The following is an 18,583-nucleotide window of genomic DNA, read 5'->3' on the forward strand; positions in this document are numbered from 1 at the left end:
GAAGCTCTTGCTTTGAATCACTTGATTCCACAGTTTTATCACCTTGGAACCAGCTGGCTAATTTAGACAGGATGCAAAAATTGCTTGGGCTCAACCCTTATTGTTGCAGGTCTGTCTTTTATAAATTCCAAGTGTGAAGCTGCACTTGTGTCAAATTAATGTAAATTTCCCCTCCCTGTAACTTCTTTTTCTCCCCTTGGCTGTCACTGTGATAGATTCCAGAGCCTGAAGTGTGTTTTATATGCATGCATCTCTTTTTTGCAGCTGCAAGTAGAAAGCCTGGTGAGCCTTTAATTATCTCTGATATCAAGAAGGGGAGCGTAGCTCACAGGTGAGTGCAGCTGTTTACTGTATGACAATTTGCAATGCAGTAATTCAATCAGGGCCGGCTCTGGCTTTTTTGCCACCCCAAGCCAAAAAAAAACCTGTGGGGCTGCCAGAGCGGTAGATCAAAAAAAACCATGCAGGGGGACTTCCAGCGCTGCAGACGTGCCCCAGGCGGGAGAGGGATGGAGTGGGGGAGAGAGGGAGACAGAAAGTGGGTGACTAGGGCTTCCACCGCGCCGCCTGCCAGGAGGGCTCCGCACCACTCCGGTTGGCAAGGAGGGAAGGACGCGAGCTGCCCTGTCGAGCTTGCTACAGATCTGGCACCAACTGGGGCAGATGGAGGGTGCAGCCCGCTCCCAGCAGGACGCTCCCCTCCTCTGTGACGCCGCCCCTACAGGGCGACTGGAGCGGCAAACCAAAAAGAAAAAAACCCTGAAGTGCGGCTGAAGCAGCGGTGCAAAAAAAAAGAAAAAGGATTCGAGGGAATAGGGGCCCCTTAGAATCTGCCGCCCCAAGCACGAGCTTGCTCAGCTGGTGCCTGGAGCCGGCCCTGAATTTAATGCAGAGAGGCCCAAGTCATAGCGTTTGGTTCTGGAATACATCATAGTTCAAGGGAACGTCGGTTACAGAGGTTTGGCTCAGTCCATTATAGAGTTTGGGGTTCAAATTCTCTGCTGGGATAACTCCACTGCAGTCAAAGGAATTAAGCCAACAAAGACGTTAGCTCTGGATCTGGAGCCAAAACTGTTCAGCTGGCCCCTTTGTACATGGATTTTTACCTCCCCTTCTCTCTATTTAAAGGCAATGCATTCAGTAAAGGTGGCTCGTCAGACACAATGCATCAAGTGTCATGCCTTGTCCTTCACTCTGTCCCAATGTGCAAGCATCTCCTGCATAGGTGAACAGAGTACAGTATTTCCTTCCGTAGAGTTAAGTGATGTTATGAGGACATTCTTAGAGTTTTATATATAAATCTGGGAGCGGCCTATTTCTCAAGAAGGCCAGCTGGTTCCAAACTCCTTCCCAACCTGCCATGGAAGTGCTCTTTTTGGAGACGTTTTCACTGTGGATTACTTGGTCTATGCTAACCATGCAGCGTTCAGTTCTCGAAGGGGTTTTAATGTTGAGTTTTGCTGCAGCAAACCGCTGCAGTTTCAGTGGAGCACAAATGAAATAAATCCTAGCCTCTCAAATAGGTCTCTTCCCACTCCTCCACACATGGAATCACTGTTCACCATCTGCCGTCCAGTGAGGGACCTTACTCCTTACCTTGGCTGTCTTATGGGGGGAAAAAAGAGGGCCACTAAGATATAGGGGTAGCTATTGTGAGAAGAGAGAAGCAGTGGTGTATCTCAACTGGTGTGTAACCTGAACCTTATTAGCTAAGCCTTTATGAACCTGGGCCTGAACTCATCTAAACCAAAGCTATCAAAAGGACTAGTGCTTTTGGATATGCAGCTTCTGAGATCATTTTAAAGAGGACTGCTTCTTGAAAAGCACTGAACATCAGGCCCCTACACTGTGCCTCAAATTGGGCACAAGTGGTCTGTTCCAAGCAGGTATGGGGTTGGATGTGAATATTTTTACACAGCTCTAGATTGACCCAGGTATTGCACCCACACTCTATTGCCCCTGATGGGGCTTTTCTAGGTGGTCTTGGAGGATAAAAGGCAATATTGTTGCCTTAATCCTTAAAATGAATGAATGGTCAGAAGATCTGAAAGGTTAACAGAAATGACCGTTTTTTGTTCTTTTCCACACAGAACAGGCACCTTGGAGCCGGGGGATAAGCTGTTAGCCATCGATAACATCCGACTTGACAACTGCTCAATGGAGGATGCAGTGCAGATTCTAAGGCAGTGCGAAGACCTAGTCAAATTGAAGATTAGGAAGGATGAAGATAACTCTGGTATAGAAATTCTGACGCAAAGCACTGTCTGACCATATTAATGACATTTGCCCAGATATAATGCGAAAGAACAAAGATGAGGCTGGCAGTCAGTCTGCTGACCACTTTCCAGTTGATTATAGAGCATCTTTTTCCCCCCTTCTTTTAAATACGGCATGGAAGGCTTAAATCCTGTTCATCCTGTGCACAGCAGGAGGCGTCAGGATTTTGCCCCTAAATGTTCTGAGCTTTCCTCGTGGCTTATTTATTTTTAAAATACTTTCCAGCCTCCCTGTTTCCCATTTCAGATGAGCAGGAGACGACCGGTGCTATTATTTACACAGTGGAACTAAAGCGGTACGGTGGCCCTCTGGGAATAACAATCTCCGGAACAGAGGAACCTTTTGATCCGATCGTCATTTCAGGCCTGACCAAACGAGGGCTGGCTGAAAGGTGAGGTGCAAAGCAAAGACAACTCTTGCCTGCTGATAGTGGGGGGCAAACGACCCTGGAATAGCTGAATCATGCCCCCCTATAAACCCCTCTTTCCTGGAAAGCAGCAGCCCCTCCCTGTAGCTCCCAGTTGTTCGTCTTGTCTCTCCCAGCACCGTTAAAGCAGCTGCCTCTCCTTGCCCCTTGCTGCTCATCTGCCCCGCAGGGAGGGGGCCTGGCCACACCATGTGACTGAGCAATCATGGGGGACATGTGGCCCCACATGTCCCTCTCTATATGCACACGTTGTCTCTGGTGCAAAGGAACCCCAGCAGGGTGGAGGTTTACGGTGGAAGCTGGAGGGGGTCGTGTTGTATTGCAAAATTTAAAAAGTAGCAACGGAAGGGATGTTTCTTTGGTCTAATGTGCTCTGAAGGAGTGTCTCGTCCATAGAGTCCCGAGGCCTACCTTTGCAGAGGAAAGGTGCTATAGAGGTGCAAAGTATTATCATACCTACATACATGTAGGGCTCTCCACTCATGCCTCTGCGGTCCCTACACGGTGTGCACCCGGCAACCGCAGGAGCACCATCCCAGAAATCCCATCTGTGGTTCCATTTTAGTTCCACCTCCCCTTCTATTAGGAGACTGCCCTGTCAGCTTGAGCTACCATCACCTCATCTAATCTGGTGAGACGTTTCTGGAGATTCTGCCTAAACACACGAGTGTGGTAGCTGCACTCCCCGCTTCTAGTACCACCTGCAGAAGCTACAAATCCCAGAAGCCTTTGCCACTGTCTTTGCTAGATTTCCATTATTTTAGTTGAAATGCTGGATCCAAATGTGAATGGGTTTGCTCATTTTGTAGATTTGGACAGCACTACAGTAGGTACCTCTGTAACAAGGTAAATACAGCTGCTATTTTGGTTCTAACAACCAATAAGATGGAGGGAAAGGGGGGGCAACCTAAATTTGGGGGGGTGGAAGGAGTTTGAGGCTGCTCAGAATATAAACTGTTCCTTCTGTAAATTTAAGGTGGAGTTGAATTACACTTTGTATGTTAATTAATTTCTTCTTATGTTGAAGCGTAGGTAAGTATAGGTATTCTGCACCACACCTGCTTGTTGACTACTTTCTGTAGGATTGCAGCGCCCCCTATTGCACGAAGGGTAGAGCTGCAGCAAGCATCAAAACATGACTCAAACTCCCAAGTTAGGGAGGAGGCGCAGGGACTAGGGGCTGGCATCATTCAAAACCCTGCACCCCAGAGCTGAACTCTGTTCATCTTTCTTTTTGTGGCAAATTTTCTCCTGCAGCTGGGTTTTTTAGAGGAATTCTGCACATAAATTCTCTGCTTACCTCGGACGTTCATTTTCACTTGGCAGGTACCAGCTAAATGTTTCCAACAATGTGCTTCATTTTGTACAGAAGGCAAATCAATTCTGTGCTCTGGGAAAGAAGGGAAGAGAGATACGTGGAATTAAATTGCTATATCCAAGGGCTTTATCTTCCTCTTGATTTAATTTGTTTCGTTTATTTTTGGATTTTATGCTGCAGCCCATCATAGTAGCTATGTGTCTTCCATGTAAAATGAATATCAGTAGCAACGTCCTCAGTGGACTTGATGGACTCTGGCATTTTTCCCCTTTTTCAGGCTAAAAACTCTGCATTGTTTTTGGAAGCTGGACCATTCTGCACAGCATAAAGTAACGTCGGTATGAGAAGCTGGAATACTGTTGGGATCAGCGCACAGTGGTCTTATACCCATAATGCTTTCTCTTCCCTTATACAGCATTCCTGGCTGTTCCCCTCTTTCCTCAGAGATGTGCACAGTTGATCAGTAAAGAACTGTATGTCACACAGGGGCAGGCAAGTGCTGCAGTGAGATTGCATTCTGACTGGTACTGGCACAAAGCAAGAAATAAAAACCTTCGAGAAGAGCAGTGGAATCTTTTAGTGTGTATACTGTAGCAATCTAGCAAAAAAATGCCTGTCCATAGCAGCAGCATAGATATAAAATAGAAAAGTCACAGCAGGGACATCTCTGTGTAACCTTGGCTTCCTTTAGGGAATGATTGGGATGAAGTCTGCCTGGAGGATAGGGTGAATATTGTTGTTCTAAGATGCCCTTCCCAAAACAATAGGCTAGGAAGTTAGGAGCGAAGGGAGGCATTGCCAGGTCACATCTGGGGAGGTGGGAGCGACAGGGAGAAGGAGGATGGGAATAGCTAATCCCAAGCATCCTGTTCTGCCCCCTCTCCCAGCATCCAGCAATCCTCCTTCCCTTCCTCCTTAGCGCAATGACTCTTCGAAATGAGCCAGGCCCCCAGAAGACATACCATAGGTTTATAGCGAATTCAGAGCTAAGCTGAAGCCCAAGCCTATGTATATAGCTTTTGCAGGAGCACAGCATGCCGCTCGGTAGACATCACATCATGCAGTGGATGTGTTTCCTGTGATCACAATGGAAACGTTCTGGCCGATTTGGCTCGTAGTTGGACTGCAGCTGCTACTGATTTCTGGATAATGGGGAAGGCAGTGTGTCTTGTAGGATCTGCCACATGTATGTCATACTGGACGACCGACTGTCTGGCTGGGTTTAGAAGGCTCCAGATCAAGTGACTAGTTTTATCTCAACCTTGAGTATTTTTATGTTGCAAATGTCTGATCTGGTATAAACCTTACAGAGGAGGATTCAGGATAACAGGGTCATTGTGAACCAACAGCTGTATCCCACTGTTAATCCTTATGCCCGTTAGCACAACTGCACTACCCAAGGGCAGCCACAGTCTGTGGGAATGCAATGCTTTCTCCCGACCCTGAAACACACACAATGGTGAGCTCTCATGTCAGGTCAGCACTGCTTGGGTGAGATCCTGGCCAGGGTTTAAATCGGTCACCAGGAAGTGTTGTGTGTCTCACTGCCAGAATTTTCAGGTTTGCATGGGCTCTTCGAATACCCTCTGGTGGAGTGCAAAGCTGCCTTGTCTCAGATCCACATCAGACCACTGCTAGAGCCACGACCCGTTCACTGCAAACCAGTCCTCTGTGTCTTGGTTCTGGCAGCAGATGTCTATTGTGTTGTCAGCAGAAACTCTTTAGACTGTTTTGCATTGGAGCAGCATTAAAAGAAAGGGTAGCATGATTCACAATAAATAGGGGGGTGTGAGACAGGGTATTGGGACCTACATCCTGGATGCTGGCTGGTGAGTCTTGCCCACATGCTCAGGGTTTAGCTGATCGCCATATTTGGGGTTGGGAAGGAATTTTCCTCCAGGGCAGATTGGCAGAGGCCCTGGAGGTTTGTCTCCTTCCTATGCAGGTGGGGAACGGGTCACTTGCTGGAGGATTCTCTGTACTTTGAAGTCCTTTTAAACCACGATTTGAGGACTTCAATAACTCAAACATAGGTTAGGGGTTTGTTACAGGAGTGGGTGGGTGAGATTCTGTGGCCTGCGTTGTGCAAGAGGTCAGACTAGATCAGTGGTCCCCAACCTTTTTGTCTGGCGAGCGCCAGACAAAGGACCACTGCGGCGGTGGAGCACTCGCCGAAATGCCACCTTGCTGTTGATAAGTGACGTCATCGAGAGGCATCACCGCTGAAATTTGGGAGCAGCGCCTCTCGATGACGTCACTTGTTGACAGCAAGCGGCGTCATCGAGAGGCTTCTCCACCAAAATGCCGTTGAAATTCGGCGGCATTTCGGCAGGTGCTCTCCCAGGTGCCAGGGCGCAGGCGCATTAAGATGCCCCCGCGGGCGCCATGGCACCCGCGGGCACTGCGTTGGGGACCACTGGACTAGATGATCATAATGGCCCCTTCTGACCTTAAATTCTATGAATCTGAGTCTATGCTCTCTAGTTAACAAGGGGTTAGCTCCGGCTCAGCTTCCCTCTCCCTTGCACAAGTGCTTATGGGACAGGCTAGATCAGCGGCTGCTTAGGAGGAAAACCTTTGGTTAGGCCATCTCTATACCCAAGGTAGTCTGAGTGTTTTGGTTTATTTTTCCTAATACTTGAGGAAAAGACCTTGCTAACTGTGACTTTTTTTTTCTTCCTTCTGCTGAGTCATTTAACCAATTTATACATGCTGAACAATAGTTGCATTACTCAGATTGCTTCTAGCTAGGCTGGTTTATGGTGTGGGTGGAAGAGGGGAATTTGGTCCCATTCATGGTTCAGTGATTGATTTTATTGCTAGGAGAGGTTGTTTCTAAGTGTTAGAACTACTGTAGCAAGTTAAGTGTCTGCTGTAATGTGCCACCATTTAAAAAAAATTTTTTTTAATTTGTCTGTATAGATGAAACTTTAAGGCAGATACTCCAGATCCAGTTTGAATCGGTAATTTACTTGAATGACTTCAATTTTTCCCTAAGCGTTTTTCTGTGGAACTTGAATGGAACTATAGTGACATCTAGGGGCCAGTTAGAGAAATAGTGTACTTCAGCTGAAAATTCTTACCTAGAATATGGCTTAATTTTGCACCTTTGCGATTGTAAAATACATTTTTAAAACTGACAGGTGGTGGTTTCCAACTTTCATTTGTCCTCACTGTAACAGCATGTGATTTTAAAGGAGGAGATAAGTATCTGCTCTTGTCAGTAGCTGGCAAAGTGCAAAAGGCTTGTATTTAGAGGAACTGCAGTCAAACGTAATTTGCTAAATGAATGGAAGTGACCTAGCTGCGAACTCTAGCTCTGATAGAGAGGTGTGATGTTCCAGACTCGCACTCTTTCTGATTCAGTCACGTGAGCTTCCCACGATATAGCCAAAAATTGTGGAACTGCTGGGGAAAGAAGCTTCTCCTTTGATTTTTATGTTTTAGCATTAACATTGGTACCATAAGTAAGAGCCAACAAGCACCTAGATCTTCCCTCCCAGTTGTCAGTCGTTGGGGTGAGTATATTGCTGTATTTCCCACAGTTACCACAGCTGCCGGCCAGCACAACAATCAGTGGCAAATGCGAAGTGAATGTGTGTCACTGTTGTTGATTAGTAATGCAATAACTGAGCAATAAAGAGTGAGACTTGGCATGATTCATTATTGCTTCCACAGTGTGTAATTAACAAGCTGAAGCCAACTGTAGCCATTTCTCAAGTCTGAAAACTTGGATCGCAGAAGTTAACCATGGAAAAACTTTTAGAGCTGTAACCAAATGTCTTCCAGTAGAAGCTCGGCAATGTGGTCCTCACTCATCTAAGTACATGTGCACAAGTCCTTTTTGCTTAGGGATGGACTTAAAATCAAGTCACCTGCTTTGTTGAATCAAGGCGATAACTCAGCTAGCCAAGCAAAACAATTTGCACATACGTTGGTTTGAATTTTGAAAGTCATTTGCAGTCTTTGGTTTTGCCTTCTTCTGTGTCCTTTCCATGAATGTGGAAAGAAATATTAAAAGTTGCATGCATGTGTATTCACAGAAATCACACGCTGTGAATGCTTGTCCTTTTCATATAGATTTGACTTAGTATAGGAGCTGCCAATTTTAGAAGCTGAACTTTATTTGCACTCTTACAGATTCACAGCTATTCTGGTGACTGGGCCTTTATATAGAGAGATTCCTAGTGATGTTTAATTTTAGTATTCTGCTGCCAGCCATAATATGGTAGACACTCTCCACACATACAAGAAGATGCTGTCCCTGCTCTTATAAAGTACTGAAGGCTAGTTTGCTTTAAAATAATGGCGATCTGTTAGCAGCCTTTTATATTAGGGAAGACAGCAGCCTTCCTTAAAGTTTCTAACTTTGTGTCTTTCCTCTTTAGGACTGGAGCAATCCATGTGGGTGACCGGATATTAGCTATTAATAATGTGAGTCTCAAGGGCAAACCACTTAGTGAAGCCATCCACCTACTCCAAATGGCTGGAGAGACTGTAACGCTGAAGATCAAGAAACAAACCGAAAGTAAGGGCAGAAGCCTTTGCAACCTTTCTGTCCAAAGTCTACAGCTACGGTAGAAATGAGGTTGGGGCCTCATGGTGTAACAGGTAGTGTTCTGTAATGCTGTAGGAGAATCGGGATTTAATTCCACACCCTGGTTTTCTACTACCTGGCTGTCTAGGGCAAAATGTCCTGCAGATCCCATATATTCAGATCTGAAAAGAAAGGCCTGGGGAGCAATTTTGGGGAAAATAATTACTAACTTATTTTTACTAAAAGTAAAATATAGGACACAATCAGCAATAAAAATTGCACCTCAGTTTGCAAATGTTAACTTGCTGCTATTCCAAGTAACACCTAAACTGACTAGAGATGAAAAGAGATTAGATGGGGAATGTATAATTTAGTTAAAATGTACTTTTCAAGATAGCACTTTGTCTGTCAGTGGTTTCACAGTTTCCCCATCTGTGTGGGTGTCTCACACCACAAAAGGGAGGGCAGAGAGAAATCTTTTTAAAATTAAAAATGTGGGGTTTTTTTTTTTTTTTTTTTTTTTTTTTTAAAGCTACAAAAATTAGCAGGTATAGTTCCTGGAAAAACAACCTTTAACTCTTCCTTTTGAAACTGACTCGGTGTCACACTGGCTGTTATCCTTTTAAAAGCTTCTCCTAGCTTGTGGTCCTGAGATCTTCAAAGCTGCCTTCTTTTTACATTAGACTCTCCCCCACCTAGTTACCTCTGTGTAGCTTTGAAGTCATTCCACTCTGATATAGCATCAGAGGAGGAGGAGGCATATGTAGGACAGACAGGTCATTTTTAAAATTAATATTTTTTAGTAGGGACAAGATAATCAATCTGGGTAAGCTTTAAAAATATATATATATATATATATATGTTTTCTCCTCCAGGGCCCCTGCCAAATGCAAACCACACAAAACCCCTCCCATCAATATGCAAAAATATCGTGACCAGTCTCTAATCCCTCCTTCCCTTCCCATATTATGTATTGCCTTTTTTATCATGTCTTTGCACTTTGTAGGTCTGGCTGGGGCCAGATATGGAAGTGCCATGGGAGAGACAGTTTCTTCCTGTTCTACTTAATAGCAGAAAACATCAGAAACTCTCTTCCAAGGAAGCCTATTCTTGCCTAGATTTGCAAGTCCAAGAGGTTTGACAAAATAATAATAATAATAGTACCTTGCTCTTACTTAGCTCTATTCTGTAGATTTCAAAGTACTTTACAAAGGAGGTCAGTATCATCATTCGCATTTTACAAATGGGAAAGCTGAGGCATTGGGAGAGCTGTGACTTGTCCAAGGTCACCCTGGGAAACAGTGGCAGATCAGAGAATTAAACCCAGGTGTCCCAAGTCTGAGTCCAGCATCAATCTGCTAGGCCTAACTTCTAGGGCCTTCTCCAAAACAAACCTTTCCCCCATGATGCTCTGTGGGTGCTTTCTCTGTAGGTCACTGAAATGGTTGAAGAAATGCCAAGTTGTGGTCAGAAAAGTGGCTTCACATTAACATTCTAAGTATAAGGGCTGTGTAATTGAAATCTCAAGGTAATCTTAGGTTAATCATAGCAAGCGATCCTTTTATTGCTAGAGATGCAGGGACTTTTTAAGGCTAATAAACTTTGCTTGGCAAAATAGTCATCTGTCCTCATGAGGGAACTGGGGTTATTTAGTCTGCAGAAAGAGAAGAGCAGGGGAGGATTTGATAGCAGCCTTCAACTACCTGAAGGGGGGTTCCAAAGAAGATGGAGCTAGGCTGTTCTCAGTGGTGGTAGATGACAGAACAAGGAGCAATTATCTCAAGTTGCAGTGGGGGAGGTCTAGGTTGGATATTAGGAAACACTATTTCACTACGACGGTGGTGAAGCACTGGAATGGGTTACCTAGGGAGGTGGTGGAATCTCGATCCTTAGAGGTTTTTAAGGTCAGGCTTGACAAAGCCCTGGCTGGGATGATTTAGTTGGGAATTGGTCCTGCTTTGAGTAGGGGATTGGATTAGATGACCTCCTGAGGTCCCTTCCAACCCTGATATTCTATGATTGGATAGACAATGCTGATGCACTGAGTGTAAAATGTTGGGGATGGAAGACAGAGGTGGTGCAGCCCAACAACCTATCTAGTTGATGAGGTGTTAAGTAAAGTTAAATCATGACACACACAAACTGATCCCATCAGTAGCTTCTGCTAAAAGGAGGATGTAATATAATGGTAATCGGGCCTGTTATCTCTAAAATAATATATACAGAGGGGCCTGCCTGAGCTGTGACATTCAGATCCTGATCCAAGTTTAAATTTCCTCAAGCCCTCCCCTCTGATGGGGGGTGGTTCATTTGAATTTAAATAAACTCATATTCACCTTCCAGCATTTTATTACTTTAACCAGCTTAGGTTCCTGTCCACATTGCATTTGTATCCCCGTTGGGATAACCTTGCTAAAATGGTTTCAAACACTGTGAAGCCCCCCATTGTGTCCAAAATGCCGTTCACATGCTAGACCACTGTTCAAACACAATTTGGGTCCTGTCTCTGCTGGCAAACCATGTTAGAAACTGTTTGCATTGAAGCCTTGTCTAATCTAAGTAACATGGGGGTGAGAAAGAAGTCCCTGAGCCCTTCCTAACAGGGAATAGTCCTATCTGAGGTGAATCTGATCAGTGATGATGTGTGTAGAATGCCCACCCCTGTTTTGGAGGCTAACTTTTTGGCCTGAGGGCCACATCTGGGTGGGGAAATTGTATGCAGGACCATGAAAGTAGGGCTGGGGCAGGGAGTTGGGGTGCAGGAGGAAGAGTGTGTGGGGGGAGGCAGTTGTGGTGTGCAGGAAGGAGCTCAAGGCAAGAGGTGTGGTGCAGGAGGGTGCTCAGGTGTAGAGGGTGGGCTCCAGCCAGGCGCCACTTACCTTGAGCAGCTCTGGGGTGACCAGCAAGTCCAGCAGTAGCTCCTGGAGGTTGGGCAGATGGCTCCGCTGCGCAATGCCCTCAACTGTGAGTACCACCCCCGAAGCTCCCATTGGCCACAAGTCCCCATTCCCGGCCAGTGGGAGCTTCAGGGGATGGTGCCAGCAGGCGAGGGCGGAGCACAGAGGCCTCTGTGCCTCCCCTCCTCAAGGGACGGCAGGGACATGGTGTCAGCCGTTTCCAGGAGCGGCGCGGGGCCAGGGCAGGCAGGGAGCTGGCAATCCCGTGGGCCGGATTGCAAGCCCTGATGGGCCCTGCTCCAGAAGGAAGAAGGGGTGGATTTGGGGATTTAGTGTAGCTCTGAAGTCTCTGCATTCTGTAATCCCCAAAATAAGCCCAGTGATTAGTTTTTTATGTACAACATGTATATAAGAAGATGCACAACATAAAAAGATGGCCAGTTTTTTTAGGGCTCTGTGACAGCAGCCATATTATGTATGGAGTCATCCTAACTGTCCAATAGTATTATCTCCCTTCTCGGATACAGATGTTCCAAAGTGTTTCCTCAGATTTGCAAGGCCAAGAATCTACTCTTAATACCAGTTGACCACCTGGTGGCAAAGTTTAGCGTGTTTTAGCAAAATATAAAAGTTGCAGTTAAGAGTGATGACTCCTTTCATAGGAGGCCTGTTTTTCCAAGAAGCAGGAAGTGGATATTTTTGCTCTGGCTTGCAAAAATATCTGAGCATACATCCCTCTCTGATGCTCGCCCATCACATTTGTAAATATGATGTTTATCTGAACAGGTCTTCAGTCTTTGATGGTCTTTGACAAGTAATGTGTCCCATTACTCAATAAAATGCATAAGAACAAGTGACCTGTTTTGGTTCCAGGGTCTTATCCCAAGAAGTCGGGGAGTATGAATGAAGTGAGTGACCCAGAAGATGAACTGACTGACTCTCAGAAAACTAGCAAACTCTCCGAGATTTACTCCACCACCATCCCCAGTGTGGATAGCGCTATGGAATCCTGGGATGGTTCAGGCATTGATGCAGGCTATGGAAGCCAAGGTGAGTCAGGGTCTCTACTGTAGATATGGGAGCCAAGCTGGATATAATAAGAGCTGCCCCAAACTCAGACTGAGCCTGACCCTCTTACGTGATTTCTTGGTTGCATTGGGGCATTGAATTGCTGAAATTCCATGGGCAGGATTGTTCTTGTGATATTTTCAGCCTAATGTGAAGCAAGATTTCCGGAACAATTATGTGCAAAGGTTCAAAAGCCACCAACATTTGGGTGCTTATCCGAGCAAGCCCTTGCTACCATTACAAGTTCTACTATTGTTGTTTTGCACTTATGGTGCCTTTAGCCTGAGAATCTCAAAGCCCTCTACAAAGATAAATGAATATCCTCATTTTATAGATGGGGAAAACTGAGGCCACTAGAGGTTGTGATTTGCTCAGGATCACACAGTGGGTCAATGACAGAATTGGGGAATAGAACCCAAGTCTGTTAACACCCAACCACTTTCTTTAGCTTCTGGATTATGCCACTTTAAATAGCTTTCATACCTGATGCTTGGGTTTATTTTCATCAATTTGAAATATATCTGTCTTTAGCCAGTAGCAGGGAAAGTTGCTTGAAATCCATAAGCTCTTTGTGTAATTAGTAGCACTTGGGCTCACCACACACTGAATACCTCATTCAATGAAGTATGACTATCACTTTGGATCTTTCTAACCTCTGCAAATATGTCACTTTATATGTGTTAGGGATAATGAAAAACCAATATATTAGAATCTCTTCCCTAATCGCTGGGGGAAAGGGCTTAATGAAACCATTGCATAACAGCAAAAGATACTGCAAAGTAACTCAATATGATTGGCTCTCTCAAACACGAAAGGAGAGACTCACTATCTGGAGGCAATGGAACCACAGGCGAAAAGCAGCCTGGCTAAAAGGGACTTTCTTGTATTTTCTGTTTATTGCATTATGCTTCATTGCATTATACTGACACTGGCTGAAGTGAGTGTGGAATGGACAGAGGGATGCTCAGACATAGACTCAAATTCCTGGCGGGCAAAAGCATTGAGTAGTAATAGTGCAGAACTTGTCCTCATCCACTGCAGGGCCAGAAGTGTTGTCAATGCCATGGTGTGTGTGAGTAGGGTTAACAGGGCTGATTGTGAAGCCCATTCAGTGAAATAATAGCACAGGATCAGATTAAATAAATCTACCTCATGTTCCATTTGTACCTACAATTCGCCGCTGTTAACTGAACAAAATAGCTCAAAATATGAAGGATTTGGTTGAGGTTGTTGCACTAGACTGTGTCCGAAGAAGTGGGCTGTAGCCCACGAAAGCTTATGCTCAAATAAATTTGTTAGTCTGTAAGGTGCCACAAGTACTCCTGTTCTTTTTGCACTAGACTGTGGCATGAACGTACCACCAGGGGACTCCAGTGCAGTAGGATTTTATGTTGGATTTCCCAAGAGAGAAGCCAGAGAAACACTTGTGCTTATGGGACTGAATGGAAGGAGAGAGCTCGAGGACACCCAGGTTGACAGCCAAATATATTCCTGTATTCTGGCTCTAATGTACTTGGGGGGGAACTTGACTCTTAGCAACATAGGGGTTTGGGCAAAGGGACCATGATGTTCTCCTGACCCAGGAAATGGCTGATGCTCTCGGCTTTTGTGTGCTGCTGGTATTTTCTGGGGCACTCTCTCCGGGACGCTCTAACCTTTAAGCACAGAGAACACTCAGCTAAGAAAAATAATAGACCTTGGCATTTTCATAGGAATTACTGGCATTGTCCCTTGGCATTTCCATTGCTCTGGGCTGTCCAGGAGGTCAAGTCTCCTTTAATTATGTGTTGCTCCGCTACCTCTTCCTGTTGATTTGGCAAAGTGTGTATGGCAGTGTGCAAATTTTCTTGGAAAGGCTGCTAGAATTTCTCTGAAAAACGCACTGATTAGGCCGGAGAGTGAGGAAGGTGGGGAGGGGGGATGCAAGTGAGGTTATTTCCTTTGCCGACAGCACCTATATTACCAATGAATGGTCTGTTTGGAAAAGCCACTGTCTCTGCTGCTTCAGGGGCCATCAAATCTTTGTATCTCAAATTGCGTGTTATGTGAAGAATTATTCTTAGCGTAAGGAATAGGGGAAGCTTGTATATTTTCATCTTTACTATATGAAGGGGAAGGAGGAGTTAATCATATATGGGATCAGTGGGGCTTTAATGTGCTCATAAGAGAGATACTGCTTTGTAGCATACTACTTTGTGCTAGCTATGAACCAGCTTCTCTTGCTGCTCTTTGGGCACACGTGTAGATTTTAGTTAGATACACTTCTTCATGTCTCCTCCAGATAAATTGCAGATCTCTTCACAGGCACAGGGGTCTGTACTGGGGCACTCATTGCAGGATCAGGGTCTAAAGGTATGTCCAAACTACAGTTTCTGTAGCGGCATAGCTCTGGCAGTGTAGCTGTGCCACTGTAGTGCCATAAAGTACATGCTTCCTACATGGACAGAAGGGGTTTTTCCATTGACGTAGTTAAACTACCTCTCTGAGAGGCAGTAGCTAGGTCTGCAGAAGAGTTCTTCCATCTGTGGTACTCCTCAGGGGTAGGAGGCACCTCACCATCACCTGACCTGAGCATGAAGCTGTCTTGTCTGTTCCTGCTGTGGACCAGCTTCCTGAAACCAACAGCCTCAAGCAGCACAAGCAATGACTGCCAGGCCCCTGCAGGCCTCGCACTCTCTGTGCAGGTAGCAATAGGTGCACCCCAACTCCCGAATATTCCAAGCGTTTCCTGCAGGACACTCACAGAACGATCAGGCCCACTGTTCCCACTAGTACGAACCAGCCTGTAAGACTCAACTCCAGAGCATCGCTTGGCTTAACACCACAGCACTCAGATATATTTAAAGTGAAACAAGAATGTTTTATTGTCAAAGACCAGAGATTTGGGTATAGTGAGTAAAAAATATTGGAAACAAATGGTTCTATATCAAACAAAATCATAAAATGCTTTTTATTTTTTTTTAAGACTAAACTTTAACTGACAGGTTGTCTAAAGAAGTTTGTCTTACCCAAAGCTCTCTCCAGAGTTTTCAGCCAAGCGTAGTTGAGACCCCATGAAGCAAAACCGCTATCCTTTTCCCCCTCAATGAAGGGTACCAGGGTGTCCTGTTTGCCTCCCAAATACAGTGGAGTAAAGCTTTTGATATGTATCCCAACAGATGGAGTTCTCTCCCCTATCCCTGCTGATTTTTCTCTCCTTATTAGTTTCTTTCTGAAGTCCCCACAATCCTTCATTTGCCTTCAGTTCAGACTGGTGATAGGAGACCTATTGTGAATGAGGCAATGCTCAGTTTACATGTAAACATATAAACATCTTCTTGTCTGGCAGAGAACCTGTTTTTTTGCCTTTGCTGGTGACAAATCCCCCCAGACAGACTTTAAGAACACATTTTCAGTGTCTATACAATGATTATTGATGATCGATGTGACATCGGGTTTCATTTCAGACCTCACATGGCATTCTGTGGTGGTCAGAATCACAAGATTCCTGTGACCCCTCTGCACCCCGTTGCCATTTGGTGACAGAAGGTAGTGGGGTCACAACATCGACCCAGCTGCAGCTACACCAGGGTTAGGTCTACCTAACCACAGCACAATGACATTTTTCAGAGCCCTGAGTGACATAGCTAGGTCAACCTAATTTTTATATGTAGACCAGGCCTTACTCTCTTCCAACAAGAATTCACATTTTCTGCAGCAAAATAGCACCTAGGCAGGTGACTCTGATGGTACCAACCAATGGATTGCATCAACATGGATAAATTCCTTGAAAGGGGAGAGTTCCATTCACCATGAGGGATTTTAAGATATGAAATGCAACATTTGGATGCTATTTCCAAACTCATGTTGTCCTGCTTCTTATGGCTTTCTCTCCTTTGTGTCTATGGCAGACTGACAATATCCTGTGTTATCCTGAACAAACCTTATGGAATTAAGTTAAACTTTATTGAATTAGGGTTAATACCTTTTGGGTACATTATATTAAAAATGCAGTTGTGTATGGGTTATCGTGATATTGCATGTACCTTCTCTACCAGGGATGGGGGGATGCTAATGAACTTCCTCCTTTATCAACCCTTTGAAGCCACCCCCTTGGAGAGGTGGGGTTGGAAGGACTGAGTGCTTGTTCTGAGCTGAAGCTGTGATGAACTGGTAAGCACAAAAATCACCTTTTGGGTGCAGGTTTGAAGGACTGATCCTCCCAAAACTCCATGTTATGGTTGGGGTTAACTCTGGCAAACTTATTAGCATGTGTGAAGGTTCTTCTGTTGTTTTTATTATGTTTTATGTAATGCTTTTTACCTTCAGAATAAAGGAGGCTTGCATAGGAAGTGCTGTTTGCTACTTTTATAACTATAGCTATCACACCTGTGTTTCTGATGAGAAAGCAAGCAGGTATCCTTGGGTAACATCTTTGTGGTGGGAAATGCATTGAAGGCAGAGAACTATGCAGCCTGAAAATTCCCTGCTTAGAAGGAAGTGGGCCCGTCTCCCCATGGAAGGGAGGCAACAGCTGCAGATTTGGAAGCTTGAGAGTGGGTCTGAGACACTAAAGTGAACTGGGAGAGTGTTCATTAGGACTCTGGAATAGTTAACCTACAATGGGTGTGACAATGTACCCCATAAGGCTTTATGGGGCGTGCTTATTCCTTTTAGCCTGGGTCCAGCAATCACCTCACACCCCTTGCACACTGTCCTTTGTTCCAGTTTCCTTTCGGTATTCTGGGGGGTGGAGAGACTCCTTCTTTAGCCAGCTGAAGACAACCTGGAGGGGTCTCCCAGGGACTTAAATAGACGCTCTCTTGTGGGAGGAGACCCCCTCCTCACCCTGTGTAGAATCCAATCACAAAATGGAGATTTGGAGTCACATGGGCACGTCACCTGCCCATACATGGCTGCTCCCTGCAAGTCCTGAGTCATTACCCACATGCTACTTTGAATGTCCTCAGGTAGACTTCTTATGTGGATTGGAGTCTTCCAAGCTCTTTTGTCTGTTAAATGTTTCCTGATTGAGCACATTCCTTTCCCAAGGAGTGACCAAAAGTTCTAACTAAGGCTACTTATAAATCAAGCCATTATACAGCCAATGTTCATAACTCTCAACACACAAATGGTGCCTGCATACAACTGGGATGAACATAACCAGTAGATCATAACCTTTACATAGATATGTTACATGGCATAAGTAGCAAAACTCTATTCCAGTTACATCATACATACCTTTTATAAGCACCCCCCATAAAGCCTTATGGGTACACTGTCACAATGGGATTTTCAGAGCTCTCTAATGGGACCTGGCATCCAAATCCCTTAAAAGTAACGGGAATTGAGTGTCCAAATTCCTTTAAGCAGCTTTGGAAATTTACAAGAAATAATTCCTGCATCTAATTTGCTGCCATTAAGGATGATCTCTGCCAAGTACAAAATGACAACTAGCAATGGTCCAGTTCATACCGCCGGCTGCATTACCCCAGCAGGTGGGTTCACATTAAAAGTTCTGACCCAATGGCAATGCAGTTGTGCGAGGGACCAGGGTTTTTGACCCACTTCAGCACTTAAGGGTAACTTTGCTCTTAGTCGTAGTATCAGAGTATAGGTATCTTCCTTCAGCTTTCCTATTATGAATGGGCACAGTTACTCCTGCCTGCTGAGGTGGGGACGATGGAAACAACAGAGGAGCAAGAAATATTTGGTCAGGTTTTATTGATCTCACTGTTTGTTTGTATTACTGTAGCACATAGAAGCCCCAGTCAAGATGACACCTAGTAAGAGATAGTCACTGCCCCCAAAGAGCCTATGGTGTACATAGCTACAGGTGGGAGGAAAGAAGTATTATAAATTCCCATTTTACAGATGGGAGAAACCAAGCGCTGGGAGATTGTGACTTCCTCAAGATCGTGCAAGAAGTCAGTGGCAGAGCTGAAATGGAACTCAGATCTTTTAAAGAATAAATCCAGCGCCTTCACCACATGACCATCCTTCCCTGGGATCTAATGTTTCATTATGACTGTCTAACCCAGTGTGATTTTTTTTCCCCCTCTCTTCCTCTCTCCCCACCT

General features: G+C 45.0%; 1 protein-coding gene across 4 annotated transcripts in view; it reads left to right on the forward strand.

The window, feature by feature from the left end:
- GRIP2 (glutamate receptor interacting protein 2) overlaps positions 1-18,583 on the forward strand; it is a 504,924-nt gene that overhangs the window by 469,704 nt on the left and 16,637 nt on the right. For all 4 annotated transcript variants that reach the window (XM_050958363.1, XM_050958364.1, XM_050958361.1 and 1 more), the window contains exons 15-19: positions 265-331; positions 2,091-2,236; positions 2,524-2,668; positions 8,411-8,550; positions 12,330-12,506. In XM_050958363.1, coding sequence (XP_050814320.1) covers positions 265-331; positions 2,091-2,236; positions 2,524-2,668; positions 8,411-8,550; positions 12,330-12,506 — 675 coding nt within the window. The remainder of the gene's footprint in view (positions 1-264; positions 332-2,090; positions 2,237-2,523; positions 2,669-8,410; positions 8,551-12,329; positions 12,507-18,583) is intronic.

Source organism: Gopherus flavomarginatus, chromosome 6 (genome assembly GCF_025201925.1).
Source record: "Gopherus flavomarginatus isolate rGopFla2 chromosome 6, rGopFla2.mat.asm, whole genome shotgun sequence".
NCBI lineage: Eukaryota > Metazoa > Chordata > Testudines > Testudinidae > Gopherus > Gopherus flavomarginatus.